At 46.4% G+C, this 17,663-nt stretch overlaps 2 protein-coding genes across 6 annotated transcripts in view; one reads left to right on the top strand and one right to left on the bottom strand.

Moving 5' to 3' along the window:
- Positions 1 to 500: 500 nt before the first annotated feature.
- Positions 501 to 9,774, top strand: LOC125751524 (WD repeat, SAM and U-box domain-containing protein 1-like). 3 transcript variants are annotated; one of them, XM_049030437.1, is made up of 12 exons: positions 503 to 671; positions 1,026 to 1,444; positions 2,134 to 2,321; positions 4,206 to 4,292; positions 5,180 to 5,273; positions 5,874 to 5,907; positions 6,169 to 6,209; positions 6,300 to 6,406; positions 6,876 to 6,899; positions 8,219 to 8,398; positions 8,920 to 9,054; positions 9,155 to 9,774. In XM_049030437.1, exons 1-12 carry the CDS (start codon positions 561 to 563, stop codon positions 9,307 to 9,309), a joined length of 1,575 nt encoding a protein of 524 aa, XP_048886394.1. In that variant the 5' UTR covers positions 503 to 560; the 3' UTR covers positions 9,310 to 9,774. The 3 variants fall into 3 exon arrangements, with proteins under 3 accessions (XP_048886405.1, XP_048886394.1, XP_048886416.1); XM_049030459.1 differs by lacking the exon at positions 503 to 671 and adding an exon at positions 684 to 920; XM_049030448.1 differs by lacking the exon at positions 6,876 to 6,899 and having other exon boundaries at positions 501 to 671.
- Positions 9,775 to 9,884: 110 nt separating this feature from the next.
- Positions 9,885 to 17,663, bottom strand: part of tanc1b (tetratricopeptide repeat, ankyrin repeat and coiled-coil containing 1b) — an 80,697-nt gene continuing 72,918 nt past the window's right edge. For 2 of the 3 annotated variants that reach the window (XM_049030410.1, XM_049030421.1), the window contains 8 exons: positions 17,274 to 17,407; positions 17,020 to 17,143; positions 16,667 to 16,842; positions 16,316 to 16,448; positions 14,559 to 14,650; positions 13,969 to 14,115; positions 12,986 to 13,086; positions 9,885 to 11,927 (listed from right to left, as the gene is read on the bottom strand). In XM_049030410.1, coding sequence (XP_048886367.1) covers positions 10,601 to 11,927; positions 12,986 to 13,086; positions 13,969 to 14,115; positions 14,559 to 14,650; positions 16,316 to 16,448; positions 16,667 to 16,842; positions 17,020 to 17,143; positions 17,274 to 17,407 — 2,234 coding nt within the window. In that variant the 3' untranslated portion in view covers positions 9,885 to 10,600. Of the gene's footprint in view, positions 11,928 to 12,985; positions 13,087 to 13,968; positions 14,116 to 14,558; positions 14,651 to 14,750; positions 14,781 to 16,315; positions 16,449 to 16,666; positions 16,843 to 17,019; positions 17,144 to 17,273; positions 17,408 to 17,663 lie in introns of all 3 variants that reach the window. The other variant, XM_049030402.1, reaches the window with a different exon arrangement.

Here is a 17,663-nt window from a genome sequence, read left to right as displayed (position 1 = left end):
TACCAGTGGAAGTTTCAATAAATCATAGCTCAGTGCTACATTTCAGCATTTGCAGGGTTGCCAACTCTCACGCACATGGAGTGACACATTCTTTCAGTCTCACGCACATGCAAAAAAACTTAAGGCAAATCTATATTATTCCATTATAAACCTAAATTTAGCTCCACTGAAAGCATTGGGGTAGTTTGCAAACCCAAAAGAATATTTACTAGTTAATAAAACTGTTACATACATGTAAATGAGTGTGCATGTTTGTGCAGACTTGTCTAGAATTTAAAATCTCATTCCAGCCAGCTGACCAAAGTTGGCAACCCTGCAATTGTAAGACACCAGAAGAAACGAATTCCTCGCAGTTTTTAAGAGTCATACGCTGATAAGCCTTTGAATACTGTGGCTGATTTCAAGTACAACTCGCCTGTCACATGACTATCCCCACCATAACACAGTTTGAGTTGTCTTGTTGACGTTTAGATGATCGGATAAAAAAAATTATTGCAAGGTGAAACAAATGAGATTATGTGCTATATTCACGCAGTATTTTTACAGTATTGCGGAAATACATGTACAGCTTAAAGGGCAGTGCGTGGGCATCCCGCAAGGGCCCTGGGCGGCGTCACGTGACCGTCCTTCACCGGAACATCGAGCCTGCGAACCGGGATCCGCGAGCCAAGGTGGGCGGTTGGCTCGCTTTTATGAAAAAGCTGTTTTGTTACTATTCTGAGCGCATGACAAGTATTTTGTTTTCAGTTCGGTTGAAGTTATCGGCGGCCACGTATATCTCCCTTGCTCTGAGTTTGCAAATATGCTACCGGGTTGTACATGTTTGTGTACCACGCTGGGAAAATCAGTTCAGGGTCGCAAGCGTATAAAACGTTAGTGTTAATTGTAGTGTTTATAGTAATTTAGTGAACGAGCAGAAGGTAGGAGTTTTTCGGTGCAGTTGCGTTTGTTGTCAGCTGAGCTGCGCCATCTTGCGTAAAAGTGCGTTTGTTTACCAGCACTCTTCCTTGTTACGGTGTTTTCAGGGACCGAGGCGCGCCGTGAAAATGGTGTCCCTGGTCTGCACGCTGCAGGACCACCGCGACGACGTGAACTGGTGCGCCTTCTCCCTCGGCCTCCTGGCCACCTGCTCCACGGACAAGACGGTGCGCGTTTACTCGGCCGCCGACTTCTCCGAGCTGCCCTTCTCGCCGCTCGTCGGCCATGGCTACGCCGTGCACTGCTGCTGCTTCAGCCCCTGCGGCCGCTTCCTGGCGTCCTGCTCCACGGACGCCACCACCATAGTCTGGAGCATGGACAGCGGCGACATGGCCGCGGTGCTCGAGCATCCCGGGCGCAGTCCCGTCAGGGTTTGCACTTTTGCCCCGGGCTCTTCGTACCTGGTGTCCGGCGCCTCGGACGGAACACTGGCGCTCTGGGACTTCCAGTCCAAGGCAATACTCAAGTAAGTAGCTGTACGTTAAGAAAGGCAGATACGGGTGATTTTTTTTTTCAGTGACGTCGACATTGTCCAAGTTCAGTTTAGGGAAGTTTAGAGGCGTTTCCAGGGGCCCTGGGGGGGCTACGCAAAAAAAAACTCCCCCTCCCCCAGCATGGTAAAAGGTATTCCTTTGTTTTACTGTGAAGTGTAAATTAATCATATCAACAAAAAGAATTGAATATACAGATCCTTTATTTTGACTTTAGTGTGAAAAACAAAACACACAAATAAAGCAGATTTGTCGGTGCAATGTGCTCTGTAATCGGCTGCCCTCGGGGGGCCCCCTTACCATCTTGGGGCCCCAGGCCATTGCCTGCCCTGCCCGGTCCTGTTGCTGCACCTCTGTGGAAGTGGAGCAAATAAATAAAGGGGGTGGGGAGCTCCACGGTGGGCTCAGAATGTCCAGCTACTCCCCCGCCTGTCAGAATCATCCAATTCTGTGTTATGAACAGCTGGATGGCTACAGACACACTCTGGGTGATGGAGACATTTGCATGTGTTTGAATTCTATGAAGAGAATTGTAGTGCTTGGGAGGTGCATGCCAGTTCAAATCAGTTGCATCTTGGATTGTACCCTGTGGGTTTAAATGAATAATAAGGGTGGGAAGGTGGGATATGACTCCAGCTAAGCAGAAATGTGTGATGGTCCCCAGGACAGCAACTGTGGGCGAGACAGCTGTGGTGGCCTGCAGCTTCACTCCATGTGGCCAGATGTTGGCTACTGGGTCCACCTATGGGGACCTCCGGCTGTGGGACCTGTATCTCAACCAGCTCCATGTAATGAAGAATGCCCATGACCTGGGGGTAGCCTGCTGCCATTTTGCTCCTCAGATCCAGAGTGGTGAGTGCAGCACAGAGAGTAGTGCACTTTGCTTCTGCTGCTCTGACCTTTAAACTTTAACGCTGACATTAGATCTGGTGCGTTTGGCATATTTGGAAGAAATCCCCTGGTGTTGCTAATTTTTATATAGAATGAACACTGAAGACGGTTTGTCCATCCATCCATCCATCCATCTACCCACCCACCCATACTGTAGTACTGCTACAGGGTTCCTCTGCCAGCATTAACTTTCCACTTCAGTAATATAATCGAGATGTCTTACTGCATTGTTTCTAAATCCAGTTCTCGGGGACCCCTCCAGACAATCTAAATTTTTGCTCCCCGCCCAGCTCCAAGCACATCTTAATCAAGAACACAGAATACCTGGTACAGGTGTGCTGGGGGCTGGGAGGGAACAAAAACATGTGGAGACTGGGGGTCCCGGAGGACTGAGTTGAGAAACATTGTTTTAGCACAGTATTTTTAAATTTTTTTTTTTAGGGGTATAGAGAAATGGTGTTGGCAGAACTCAGGACTCAAGTATTTCTGCAGTCTCAAAGGAGTCGGTCTCACTTTGGTAATACATGTAGTAATAAATTAAATGGCAGTTAGGTTGTTCTCTTACTATACGTTGTGACAAAGACTCGTGTTCCTGTAAGAACAAATTCAGGATTTCTGCAGAGGAGAAGCAAGACAGAACAGTCAGGAAATTGGTGTCGTGTTTATTGCCCGTTTCTCTTTCCCTGAACTGTGAAGCAATTATAAATATTCAGAATACTTGCTCCAAGGACATACCCTTATTTGAAAAGACTGCTAAGTTTGGGGCCGTGCCTGTATAAGGTTTTTTAGTTGTTTCTGTGATGCATAATAATTCTCAGAGGCCTATTTTTAAACCATGACCGTATATGTGGGTAGCAGGGATGTAACAGTACACAAAACTCACGGTCCAGTACAAACCTTGGTTTTGGGTTCAACAGTTCGGTGCAGTTTTGGTACAGCAGGGAAAAGAAATTATTTTGAAAGTTATTAAAACTGCATGCAAGCAGAATTAAGTTGAAAACAAACGGCAATGCAGCTGTCGACGTGTCTAAATAAAACTAAAGATGTTTATTTGCACATCGTAGATTAAGTATGTAAAAATAAATGTAAAAAATAGAAAATCATAATCAACTAAATCCCCTCTACTACGGAGTATGGTTGCATGTCTGTATTAGTAAACATCACTGTAGAAGTAATTATTTTTTAGCCTGGTCTAAATTTCTCAGCAAAAGTGCTTTAGATACCATGGTAACCCTAACTTGGATCAGCTCTTCCTGCCTTGCTCCGGTCACGCACACACTCGGATGTTGTCTCAGATGACTTTGCCTGTTTATGTGTTTCCAGCCACCCATCAGATTTTGGTATAACGGAGCAAACACAGTATTGTTCTTATCAGCTGCTCTCCAATGCTGGTGTAGTTTATTCAGAAGCAGAATTGTTCCCAAACCACTTTTGAGTGACATGGTTGGCTCTCCAGCACCATCCGAAGCCAACTCACAGCTACAATTAGCATAATGTTTTGTGTGTTGAACATCTACTTTTGAATTTAATTTCATTGTGTGTACCGATCCAGAAATGGTACACGATGAGTACACGTACCGTTACAATCCTAGTAGGTAGCTTACAATGATCAGTTTTTGCTGAAACACGTACCCTGTGTAATGTTAGAACATGATCAGGGCATGGGAATCCTGGCTCGTTAAACTTTAATGGCATAGGTAGTGGGTGCAGTAGCATAAAGTATTTGGTTTTGCACCCCTTTGAAATGCAGGCTTTATGATTTAGTAGTGTCTGTAAGAGAATTATTTTGGTTTAGATTGAGAGTACAGATGTCTTTTGTTCTTTTTGTGTCTCCTTGCCCCTCAGATGGCCAATCTGTGCACTTTCTTTTGGGATCCTGTGGACAGGACAGCCTGCTGAAGATATGGACCGTATTGTGGCACAGGCCAGCAGGTAGGTGGCGCCACCCTTGATGCAGTTGTGACTGTGCGAGGCTAGTCTCGCCCTTGCATGGATCATGTAATGAGCACTTCATGAAGCCTTGTTAATAATGTAGTAATGATGTTGCTGTTAGTAGCACATGACCTTGGAAGATTGAGTAGAGTGACGGTTAATGATCTAGACCCAGAGCTCTTTGTAGTGTCCTCCTGAGGTATGATGTGCTCTCATCCTCACCCTTAAGAGTAGTTCATTTAGCCTTTATATTATCTTTAAACGACTTAAAAGTTTCTGTCGCAGGTCTTGTATGTGTGAATGAAATTTTGAGAGCGATTTCTGCACAGCCTGTCTACATGTTTAGGTATCAGGTTTACTTACCGTATCAAGTTCCCCTTGTGAGTTTTGATGGTGTATCGGCTCTCGGCTGTGGATTTGTACCTCAAATCCCAAGACGGAAAATGTTAGTAGATAGTAAACATGGGCTTTGTGTATTTTTCTAGCAGTTGTGTACGAATTTTTGTTCTTTCTGTCAGCAGGATGCTAATATCTGTTGTACTTGTGCTTCTATAGTCTGAGCAGCTGGAGGTTTTTGGAGCACATCTGATTGTAGACAATGAAATGATGAAGAGCAGATGGGTGCTGATGGTGCTCAGAAGTTTTGAATTGTTTGTGCTTAGGAGCTTCTGTAGCCGTGGATAACAGTCGGATATCGATGGAACTGCGTGGCGTTGTGATGCAGCATAATGTTTGACTGATTATTAGATGTGGGGATTTTTATTAACAAGGACTTTAGATGTATTTTGTTGGTCCAGAATCCTTTGTAAGGGAATGGGGCTGATCATAGGGATTTGATTGGACGTCGGTTGAGGTCTGGGGAGCTGATGTGTGGGATTGATTTGCAGGCTGTAAGCTGCGTCTCCTGCACACACTGGCGGGGCAGTCGGCACCGGTGCTGTCCTGCGCCTTTTCTGCTGATGGGCAGCTACTTGTGTCGGGGTAAGCAGGTCCTGCATGTCACGCAGGTCCAAAAAGCAGGAGGGAGAGCACGGTTGTACTAATGTATCCAGAGTGAGGGGCCTGACAGTGTCTGCCTTTCAAAAGTGCCTATATGAAATTGTACTTGAATGGCTTTGAAATAGTTGGAGGTGTGGTAAGTAGCTGCGATTGGTTAAATCATGAGGTGTGTGCATGTGATTGAATCACTCCTGCTTATTTCAGAGCCTGAATCAGTGATTTGGCTTCTGTGTCTACTTTGAAAATTTTGTTCATGGAAGTCATTGAATTTTAGCCTATTTTTTTTGTGAGCATGTGTTTATTTGAGGTTATACACTCAGCCATACGTGCGATTTAAAGGTCACGTTTGTATTATATTGGTAATTGGCCTGTTGCGGAAATGCTGCCATGATTATTGCTTGTGTTTGTATTAGAGAAAAGCAGTGTGTAATTTTGCAAGTACAGTGTCATTATCAATTAAAGGTGATCATTGCTGATTTATATGGAATGCTTAGTAAAGGCATATTAAAGATGCAGATGCTACCCAGGCCTATGTATCATAATCTGTACGTTTCACGCTACTGAAAGCCTGTCTCCCTACAGTTCGGTGGATAAAACTGTGGCAGTTTATGATGCGGTAAGTAACTTGTCATTTTTTAGATGGCAGTATGAGTGACTCTCGAATTATAAAGGTGGTGGGAGGGGGCGGGTAGAAGAGCAGCCGATCCTATCATTATTATGGTTAGACTCATTGAGTGGCAGGGCAGGGGGCCAATCAGCTTTCAGTTGGACTTGCGGCCCCGCCTCTGTATTGGGCCCTGGGCGGCACTACTGTGATGAGATGTCGATTTGAGGGGGGTGTGAATGGCGACTCTTATGTGTGTCTATGCTCTTTCAGCACCAAGGGCTCCTGCTCTACACTCTGAAGCAGCATGAGAGGTGAAGCATTCTGCTTGTATGCTGTCTCCATCTGCTCCTGTCTCCTGTGCTGCCCGGCCTTGCTGTAAGTCCCATGACCCTCTGCCGCAGGTACGTGACGGCCTGCGCCTTCTCGCCGAAGACGGCCCTGATCGCCACCGGCTCCATGGATAAGACTGTGAACGTCTGGAGGCTGCTGGACGGGAGCAGTGAGCATGGTCTGTATCCCTTCTTCCGTTCCAAGGTCTGGCAGGTAGAATAACATTGTGCTTTTCATGAATGACAGACACTTCCCGTATGTGGAGATGGTCATCAATGCAGCTTAATAATGCTGGCCATAGGTTAGCTTATGCAGCGAGGAGGTCGCCCCCTAGTGGACTGCTGATCAATTAACTGCAGCTGGTGAGTGCTGGGGGGGGGTGTATAGAGATGATAGCAGTAGGTCTCAGTAGGGGGTGAGATGTTACAAAGTGTTATGGAATTGGGGGGGTAGCTTTTTAATGTCTTTTTTTTAAAGTCACAAGACAGCTGACCAACAGGGTTATTCCACTCCAGTGTGCACAGAGTGAACAGCATGTCTACAGACTGCTGCCTAAGCTGAGGGTTGTCAAGCCTGCTGTGCCACAGATGTCTGTCTTATTGCCCACACTGATAGTTTTCCTTCTTCCTGTTGCTGTGCCTCCCTAGGGAATGAGGAAAAGGCCGTTCCTGGTGAGTCCTGCCATTGCATTTGTGATTGGCCACTCTGTGTATGCAGAAAATGTTAACATAATGTTACATGGAAGGACCTGAAGGGGCTTTAGTGTCAGTAAATGGCACAGAAGTGTTGACAGCATGTGGAGGCAATGGCTTCTTTCATATAAACAGATGTATTGAAGGATGTTATAGGTCATGTGATGTAGTGTGAGATTGGCGTAATTCAAATGCGCATCACGACTGCATTCTGTATTTCCGTAGAATAATGTAATAACTCAGGATGGTTTTGTCGTCTAAGAAATCAATGTGCCAAGTTGTATATTTTCTGAAGCAATACAATATTTGGTAGCCTGGTTTGTCACATGTATGGGAGGCGTTCTGCTGTCCTGTTCCCCGCCAGTCGTTTGTGCAGTAATTTTAAAGGCTTCAGCAGATGGTGAGAATGACTGAAGCTGCTTTGCTCTGAGCTAGTGGGGGAAAATGAAAGGTCTGTTTGTGCATCCTTGTTGACATTTATGACGCGCCTCAAGATGCCAGTGGCATTAGTATTTCAGCGGGTTTCTCCATTGCTGATGAAATATTGGCTGTCGTTTAGAAACCTTCGCTTTTGATAAAGCTGAGTTGGAGCAGATGTGTAGAGTGGAGAAGACTGAGTGAAATTTCAAAGTAGTTTGTGTTATTTTGAAATAAGAACTGGCAGCCTGCCTTTGGTAGGGAAATTGAGCGTTGAAGCAGTAGAAGTAACACTTGAGTGCTGGTGTGGTGACTGGCTGAATTGTCAGTTTGCCTGTAAGCATGTTTGTTCCTCTTTAATTGTATGGTTATCATCTGTACGGTTTTGTGGTGTGGTTTGTCCTTGAACTCTATGTATAACTCAACTGAGAAACTAAAAGGGGCGCGTCATTGTTTCAGTAATTGTTGGAAGCCGAAATTAGAATTCGATTAATTGCCCAGCCTTAGTGTTCGCTGTTTTGGAATTTGTTTCATGTGTCTGGCCAGATGGGGGAGAACACTAGTGGAAAATGGATATGAGCTCTGGTTAATGAGATGTTCCTTGGGAAGCTTTCTCACCAGGCCTGATGGTGGAATTTGTGTGTGTTGCTCTGAAAAATTAAGGTGGCTTGAGCAATGTCACGGGAAGGTTGTATATGATTTGAGTGGGGATGATGCCTATTCACAGGATGCACAAATGTCATTGTGAGGGGTTGTAAATAAGGACGGGATGCATAGTAATGCAGAATCAAATTAGGCCCTGCTTGATGCTAATGACTTTTTTTTTCTGTGGTAGTTTGGAGGTTGTTGGGAAGGTATTTGTTGTTCTGCTCTCTTCTCAGGGAGGAGATCCGGGGGCTGTGTGAATCTGCTGGCGAGTGACTGGTCAGAAGACGACGTCTCAGCCTGGCTGTGTGAGGAGGGGCTGGATGCGCTGGTCAGCACCTTTAAGGCCAACAATATCGACGGGGCCGAGCTCCTTGGCCTGACGAAGGAGACCCTGACCACGGAGCTCAAAGTCGGTAGGGGCATTGGGTTGTTAGAAATGTGCCAAACACTCATTTATATATATAATCAAAGTGGACAGCAGACTGTATGTCCTCTGGAATGTAGAGGAATGCTCTGTTCCGTCAAAGTAGCATGGATGGGTGGTCAAGTTAAATGTAAATCTACAGAGTGAAATATAGGCCGTACCATGTTTGAAATTACTCTCGTTTAGACAAGGGTCAACTTTAAATATCATGGGACCTGGTCATCTATGGAGCATACTAGAAAGACTCATGTTTTTAAAGGGAATTTTACATGTTGTAAAATCTCTAAGTAAACACATTTTATGGTATTGTCCTCCTTTTAACTCCTTAGGAGATAGGTCTGGTGTGTATGCAGGTTTTTGGGATGACCTATAGGTCAGGTGTGAGGACTTTTTGGCCAATTGGTCCTTTAATTAGAGAAAACCCACATATACACCAGCCTTTTCTGGATAAGATTGGCCACCCCTGGTGTAGACGGTGCATTAGTGTCCTGTTTCTTTTTTTCATATTAGATTCTCTTGGCCTACGCAACAAGTTGTTGAGGAAGGTGGAGGAGCTGAAGATGTCCATGGTCTGTACAGGTGTCCCTGATGAGTTTCTGTGTCCAATCACCCGCGAGATTATGACGGATCCTGTCATAGCAGCAGGTATGTACATTTCCGGGAGCCCTAATGGCAGGTCTTGTTTTGCACCTTTGCTTAACTGGCTGGCAGTACATGAAATCACTGTGTGTTTTTATCGTGACAGATGGGTTTTCCTATGAGAAGGATGCGATTGAAGGTTGGATCAGCAGCAGAAATCGTTCCAGTCCCATGACAAACTTGCCTCTGCAAACCACAGTGCTGACTCCAAACAGGACACTCAAGCTGGCCATTGGTCGCTGGAAGGCCACTCAACTATAGATGCTGGTCTAAGTAGTTGCCTTTTCAGTTTCCTAACAGCCTTGAGGGAATGTTGCATCCATCCATGCATGTTTTTGAACTGTGGCGTGGGAGGGACGGGCAGAAACCCCCCCCCCCCAAACTCTATTCTCTGATGGAGCCATAGGGCTAACTACTGCACCACTGTGGGAAGGTTGAATGTGTATAAAGATTGTAAATTGTTTATGCTCAATTACCTAAAGATCTTAGAGACCATGGGCTGCTTGTTTATTGCACCAGGTATAGACCTGGGAATAATTACAAATTCTTTACTAGTAAACCTTCTGGGATACTTATCAGTTATGCAAATAATCTGAAACTAAGTGTAGACAAGTTAGGAGACCCATTTTCTGTGTTCACGTTCTGAAAGATTACTTCATTGCTGCATTTTTGCTATGAAAATCAACTCAATGAAATCTAGCCCTACCATTAAATTTTTCCATGTCACCCAATCGTATGATACAGTACTGTGATCAAAAACCAGTTTCTTACTGAATTCAAAACACCGACTGTCAAGCGCACGAGTCTGAAGGGAAAAGTGTCCAGTTGTATGATGGTAACGGGCCCACTGCTAAATGTTTTTATTTGTTATAAACTGCACCTGTAGCATGCACGTCTCAGCAGAGCCTGTCCTTGGAAAGGTGGGAATAGCTGTGCAAAAATAACTATAGAAAATATTGCTTTTACAATTGATGAAGCTGTAAATAAATTAACCTAGGCAGCACTGACAAGCAGGTAGAGAAAGAACTTGGTTAAGCATTATTAGGGCAACTTTACAATATACAGACAAACATTAAGAACCTTCAACACCATCTGAAGCAAACTGGGGGGGGATAGACAAAGGTATTCACAATAACAGCCTTCACTTGAGGGGAAACTTATGTACATGTGTGAGGATTTGCAACACCCAGCTGTAAATGTCCTTCACAGTGAGCACCATGTGTTCAAATAGGAACATCTCCTTGAGACCACCACAGCCCAGCAGGAAACACAGCTGACATGCCTGTTCCGTGCCCAATTTAAAGTGCCGTTGCCATTTCTCTCTTCTGTGTGCACCTTACCAACATCTTAGCAGGGGTCTCCAGCTTGGCTGGATACCAGGATGGCCTGCAGCTCCAAACAGAAGCTTGGGGAGGCCTGGTCACTCACCTGACACAGATAGGATGACAGGATAAACAAGACCTATAAGCTTTAAATCCACTATAAAGTATATGGGAACAGGGAGGAGACGAAACCCAGACTAAAGCCTCCCAGGAAAAATTGGATGAATGACTTAAACGTTAGACTCTATAAAGGATCGCTTTGGTTTCATCGCCGCAACATGAATGGCAGGGTTCTCTCTGGGCTTGCCGTCTGAGAGAGGGTGCGGCCCACCCACGGCCAGCTTGGGCTCCTTGTAGCAGAACCTCTCGGTGAGCTCCTTGGTGTGTGTCCCATTGTGGAGGCCCCCTGTGGGACCCTGAGATGGGCCGGTGAAGGCCTCATGGTAGGCGCTCCCCACTCTGCTGAATGGCAGCTCACAGTTCAGGGGCTGCGGGCCTGTGGCGTGGCCCACTAGGCCCTCCGAGGACTGACTCTGCCAGCTGCGGCCTTGGTGGTGGTGCTGCATCTGTTGCTGCTGTTGCTGCTGTTGCTGCTGCTGTTGCTGGAACCTTGCTGTTTTGTCTGTGATCCCCATGAAAGGACGGGGCTTGTACTCTGTCCCCCCACTCTGGGCCTGCCGAGCCTTGTCCCCGACTGTCTTGGCACGCACGTCCGCGCCCTGTGGCTTCCCGCTGTCTGAAAGGCTGCTACTGGATGCCAGGCTGCCAGTGGAACTGGAGACCTTCATCTTCCCGGCCTGCGGCCCCAGTGCCGCTGCTTCCTGGCTCGCTTTTGATGGGCCTGGGGACATCCCCGACAGCGCGTCCAGGGAGGATGCAGACAGAGCAGAAAGCCTTTCGGATGCTTTAGGGAAGCCACAATTCTCCCCGTCGTGGTGGTGGGTGGATGAAGTCGGGCTCTCCGCGAACCCTGAGAAATCTGGGGACAGTGGGCTGATATCAATGCCGGGACTCGGTTGGAGCACACCAGAGAGGTGCCGGCTGGGCAGGGGGCTGGAGGAAGGGTACTGGGAATGGGACTTGCTCCCTGACCTGCCCCCGGCTTGCAGGGAGTTCATGTGCTGGTTGGTTTTGATGATCTGGGCTTGCTTGGTAGGTTGGAGCACCAGGCCCTGCTGGGTCACAGGTTCCCGGAGGTACTTGTGGGCCGGCCTGCCGGGAGGTGAGGCCGGTCCGAAGTCCTGAGCCACGGGGGCTGCCGGATCTAGAGTCCTATTTAGGGAGCTACTGTTCTGCTGCCAGCCCTGCTGGGAAGGCTCCTGTTTATCACCATCTTTTGGCCCTGGTTGGCTCTGGCCTTGTAGCTCCCTCTCCGGGGTGCGATCGGCAGAACCCTCCTCATCGTCGGAGTCGTGGCCAGGCGGCCCCGGCTTCTGCTGCGTGCGCTGCAGCTGCCGGCACTCATCCTCGACGCGCGCCAGCAGACGACGGATCTCGCGGTTGTTGGGGGACAGCTTGGCAGCCTCGTGTAGGTCAGCCAGCGCGGCAGCGAATTGCCTGTAGAAAGAAACGCGACACGTTCTCAGTAGTCCGGGAGAAGGAGCGACTTCTCTCATGCCAAATCGTAGGTCTTCCTGGCAACAAAATGATACCATGTCTTTCCACTGACAATACTGAACAACCGATAACACAATAATCGCAAACGTGCAAACTGTGTATTTTTGCATGCTTCATTGACTTTAGGAATGTTTCACATTAAATCTGGCACTAGGACAACACCTTCCATACCTTGTTTATGAAATAAGCCAAATCCATACACACACACATGCATGCTACATTAGGCCAATTTGTATTTGGTCGAGAACAGACCATGCAGTGAGACGGCTCAAAGCCAACATGCCGTGTTCATTCTACGAAATAAGGCGGCTGCTGGAGCAACTTCAAGATTCCATCCTTGCACTCGACAAATTTCCTCCATATGTAGGTGATCCGACAGTAGTGTTCTGCTATGGAGCTGTTGTGCGCAGTAAACAATCACAAAGTTTCTGGTCATCCATAAAGACCAGATGCCAGTAGAGCAGCTACTGCTTTTGCTCTTGGCAAGACCTCCATGGAGCCCCTTGAATTATGCTTAACTTGGCTCAAAATTCAGTGCTAAATTCATTGGATTTCATGAAACTGCAGTAACTGTTCAAAGTGACATGCTGAAGAACTTGGAATATGGAATGTTAAAATGTTAACTGCAGGGCCTCAAGTCCCAAAGAGCTTAGCACAAACCACCCCACAGCAGCTTGAGGTCTTATTTAATTTGGTAAGTAGGTTGAAGTGATTCACTGAAGTGAAGAAAGCATCTACCACTGGATTAAAAAAAGGGACCTAACCTTGCTGTGATGTACTATTCCTCATCTGTAGTGAATATTCAATAAACATTCTGAAGAAAAATGACACCTCAAAGTCTTTTTCTAAGGTACCTTTTTATGCAGAGGAGGCAATGAACTAAGCGGCGGGATTTTCACACACTGCTAAATGATTTACCCCCACAGTGGAGCCTGGAACATCCGTTGGGGGAAAATGAGAGCGGCACAGTGCAAGGGCTGCTTCACTAATAGTCTTACCTGCTGCTCCTTTTTGCCCTGGCTCTGGCATAATAGGCCTCGTAGGATTTCGGTTTCAGCTCGAGAGCCTTTGTCGCGAATTCCTCCGCCATGCCAAAGTCCTGTCAAGAGGCACAGACCAGCATTATCAACCCAGAGAAGGCAGGGCCAAATGGCCGTCACCCTACGATTGGCTTTGAGAACATTTCGCGAGGGAAGGGGGACAGCTTCAGTGACATTAGCAGGCCGCCAAATCCTGCCGTTATCGCTCTTCCATGCGAGGGGGCATGCGATGAGGTCATCAGAAGCTGCTCACTGGAGGGGCCAGAAGCCTTTGTGCAGTGTGATTAACGTACGATTCAAGACTAAATAATAATTTTCTCAAAATCGAGAGTACAGAAAGGAATGGTCGACATCCACCTGTCTCCTGTGACATCCATCTGTAGCACAGCTTAAAGAGTAACTCTTTGTTAATGATGATACACTAGTGGTGGGAACAAGAATGCATCTTTTATGGATATAAAAGCAGAGCCAGTAATGAGATATTTATATTCTGATGTTTCTCAGACTGACTCAAGGCAAACAAAGAGATTCTGTCCTTGAGCGACATACACAAAAGATCACCATAAAAGGCAGCTGACAGTTTCACAATTGCTGCCGTGATTCATCTGGGCTTGGAATCCGCTGCCTGGGTCAGAGCTCGCTGCATATTTAGCCAGTGACATCCTTCCTTGCCTTTGAGCAAAGACCCTACAGCAGAACTGCAAACCATTCCTTCTCACACATCGGCACTGGTTGACTATTCATTACTACACATCTGTTTTACTGAACTGCACTGCACTCCCACATATTTTTTTTCCCCCCAATCGACCTTGACATTTTCTCTTACCGCCCCTCTGTATAATTACAGTACCATAAAATTAAACAATACACAACATACTCTATTGATGCAATAGCTGAATACGAACTATATACAAGGCACAATAACAAAAGGTTCAGCTCACATTGGTTTTCCTGCGACAGCGAGAGAGATTGAGGTACAGTGAGACCCTCAGCTCCTTGAAGGCCTTGAGATCTTCCCCAAACCCCTCCCTGGGGAACTTGCGCAGGGCGTACTGGTACCTCTGTGCCGCCTCCTTCATCTTCCCTTTCTGAGAGAGCAGAACAGGTGGCTTAGGACAGTGTTTCTTAAACACTGTCCTCAGGGGCCCCCAGATGGTCCATGCTGTTACTCCTAATTTCCTGGGAGTTGGGAGGGAGCAAAAATGTGGACCGTCTGGAGGGTCCCTGAGGACTAATTTAAGAAACACTGGCTTAGGAGTCTTCAAGAGTCCAGTGCTTGTCTCACTTCCATATATGAATGCCTGAGAATTCATCTATTCCACACTGCGGTATTAAAAAAAAGAAAAATCCCACACACTTCACGCAACACAAATATTGGTGGTTCAGAGGTCTTGACACAACACATGCACAACAAAAGGAAGTCAAACTGCTTCAATAATGGTGACTTCAAGTTAAGTAAGATGCCACAATGAAGGAATGAACCTCATTCTCCACAAAGCTGCTGTGAAAGTGCGCTTATCCAATCCAGTACCTTATACAGCAGGTTGCCTTCCTCCATGAGCTTCTGAAGGAGGATGATGAGAATGTCAGGCTTGGATGTTGCCATCGCCCAGGCGGCGTTCCCTGTGGCGAGGGGGACAGGCTCACACCGGGACGACACGCACGTCTTAAGGCAATATCGAGAGCTGAACTGGTACGGAGTAAAGTTACCTAGAGATTGTACCTGATCGATCATAAGGAGATGTTCTGTAGCCTTAACAATGCATTATCGAAAGCAGTTAAGGGAAAGAGAGCAGAAGTCATTACAGGCATAGAGGACAGAAGAGAGATAAATAGCTTCAAATATATGAGGCCTATTCATACACACCAAGGTCAATAATTTGAAACTGAAATATTAAGGAGGACTGGACAGGTATTGTTAATTTCTTTATCAGATCAATGTGTAACTGGAAGACCCCAAACCATGCCTTTGGGATACCTTCAAATAGCGGAATGCACTCTGCATGACAGTTTGATCCCGCGAGGCATTTTATTAATAAGAAAGTATAAAAAAAATAAAAAATTCACAAAGATTCAATTATATTACTGTAAGGTGATGTATTTAGATTTCAAATATAATTTGGCTAAAACATTTTTTATGCTGTCAGAATATTGGCATATGAATTTATTACAGACCCCTGTGACATTCAATATCATAGCACAACTTCTTGTGCAGTATGAGCAAAGGAATTACTTGCCTATATCAGTAAAAAAAAGTTCTTGCCAAAGTGAGCCCACACTTCAGTTCTGTATGCCGCAAAGCCGGTCTAACCGTTTTGGATTCAGCCATCCGTAACGTTACTAGTCAAGCTAGGTTAGATAATGCTAACATTAGCAATGTGCCCTTACACCACTTCTTGTCTCAGTTCACCTCGTTGCATTGGAGTGGAGAAGTCAAATGGCAGAAAAAAAGATCACAATGCTGCTCTCCAGTGGTGGGGTTCTAAACAACAGACAATGAACCACCGACCACCAGGCATCGTTGCATGTAAAACTATAAATTAAAGAATTGATACAGTATCACAAAATATTGTGTGAGGTTAGTGTGATATACGAATTCAGTAAGTTAGCATGGCTCTCGAAAGATGTTACAGAAACTGAAATGGCTCTTGGCAAGAATAAGGGTCCTCAGCCCTGCTATAACCATTAACTTTGAGCAGACAAGGTTTAAAAATGGAGGGAGATGGGCAGAGGGCCTCAGTAGTCTAGTAATCGCTGTTAAAGTGTCGAAGTCCCATGCTTGGGCTCCACACTCAAGCGAGAGTGACAAGCACAAACGACAGAAGGAAAAAAGTTGCATGGAGCTGGGCGTCACGTTTCATCCCTGGAACAAGTACTGCACCGTATTCCATCTCTGTAGCCATATCTAGTTTTCCAGTAATTGGAAACGTTGTGATGCATGCCCAGACTGGCTTTGTGCATCTTGCTTAAAACAAGCAGAGCGTTTTTTCATTTTTCAATCCAAAAGCCAGCAATCCAACCTAGCACAGAATATCCGAAGCCTCCTAAACACATCAGAAGCATGCTAAAATAAATTCCCTCAGAGTCCTGCCTGCATTAATAAACATTTAAGGATGAAATCAGCAGTTCTGTACAGAAGACGTTTGTCAACCCTGATGATGAAAGCAGAAGGAAAATGATTCTTGTGTCAATCCAATCCTAGTTCTAGAGGTATGCAGCCAAAACTGTTACTTCAAATGTGTCATATGCTTTGGAGGTTTGAATTGTGACACGGAGACCAGATCTCACCCAGCTTGGCTCCCTTCTTCAGCAGGGTCACCACTACTGACGTGTTCCGGCAGCCAATAGCGCGGTCGAGAGGCCTCATGCCACTGTAGTCCACATGCTCAATCACTGCCCCTTTCTCCACCAGGTAATGGACCTTCAGCAAGACAGGAAGAGCTCAGCTGGGTACTAATGAAGACAATAAAAGCTCACGTGACAGCTGGACTAGAATGCTTTGCTTCCTCCCATATTTGCAGAGTAGTGGCCAGAAACGTCTAAGAATCATTGACAAATTTGCTGAATCTGAGATATGGAGGCCAAGGTAGCTTAAGTTATTGCCAAATACAAGCCCCTATTTATTGAGGTACTACTTACAATATCTGCATCACCGTAGAATGCGGCCAGGTCCAGCGGAGTACGTCCGTTCTTGTCCGTATGATCAATGACTGCACCTTTCTCCACCAGAAACTGCACGACGCTCTTGTGTCCCTTCAGGCACGCCCAGCTCAGCGGCGTTAATCCCTCCTTATCCACCGAAGTCAAAGCAGCACCTGAGAATTGAGCCAGAACCCCACGATTGCTACATGCGTCTACAGCACCTCCTGCGCTGCCCAACTTGCCTAAGTAGGTTAGGCAGAACTTCTGGATTAATCTGTCCCAAGGTCATGGATGAACAGCTACAAAAGATAAAGCCGTGGGGCGCGGAGCTCGTGGGTGTGCGCATTCACCTTTCGAGAGTAAGAACTCTGCAGTGCTGAGATGTCCCTCACAAGCGGCCACCATCAGCAGCGTGCGGCCCTGCTTGTCACAAATGTCGATGTCCGCGCCGTGCTGCAGGAGCACGTCCATGATCTGATGCAAAAAGAGAAGTGGGCCATCACTCTCTCAGCTAAACGGGTCTGGTAGATCCTATTTCATCAGATCAGAGGAACCTCCATATTTGCAGCACACAATCTGGGGTAACTTCCATGGACTCCCTCACCTGCCAGTGGCCCTGCCTGACGGCACAGAAGAGTGGCGAGACCCCCCTGCGATTCGCCTGCTGCACTGAGGCCCCTTGATCCAGGAGAAAGTTGCAGACTTCCAGCTTACCACGGCCAGCGGCGGCAGTCAGGGCTGAGGATGGCACGGGAGACAAGCGTCCATTACAACTATGAAGGTTTGTAAACATCCAATCATCTGCTAAAGAGAATATTAGCAAATAGGTAGGGTTCCCTGGGCTAGACTAATAGGGTTAATTAGCTTATGACCCGCCATCTACATACAACTCAATCGCGAGGGATGGGAGGGAGTCCCACTGGCTGGGCACTGCTTCTATACTCACAGGTGTCAGTAGGTCGTTGGCAAGTTGCAATAATTTGCACATCAAATG

The sequence above is a fragment of the Brienomyrus brachyistius genome, chromosome 1, assembly GCF_023856365.1.
Source record: "Brienomyrus brachyistius isolate T26 chromosome 1, BBRACH_0.4, whole genome shotgun sequence".
In the NCBI taxonomy this organism is placed as follows: domain Eukaryota; kingdom Metazoa; phylum Chordata; class Actinopteri; order Osteoglossiformes; family Mormyridae; genus Brienomyrus; species Brienomyrus brachyistius.
Note: the sequence above shows the minus strand (reverse complement) of the source record. Positions and strands in the feature narration are given on the sequence as shown.

Excerpts from the sequence above, each read along its gene's own strand:
- LOC125751524 (XM_049030437.1), top strand. The coding sequence starts at position 561 with ATGTACAGCTTAAAGGGCAGTGCGTGGGCATCCCGCAAGGGCCCTGGG. Across the intron at positions 6,210-6,299 it reads ACTCTGAAGCAGCATGAGAG|GTACGTGACGGCCTGCGCCT; the intron begins GTGAAGCATTCT and ends CCTCTGCCGCAG. Across the intron at positions 9,055-9,154 it reads GGATCCTGTCATAGCAGCAG|ATGGGTTTTCCTATGAGAAG; the intron begins GTATGTACATTT and ends TTATCGTGACAG.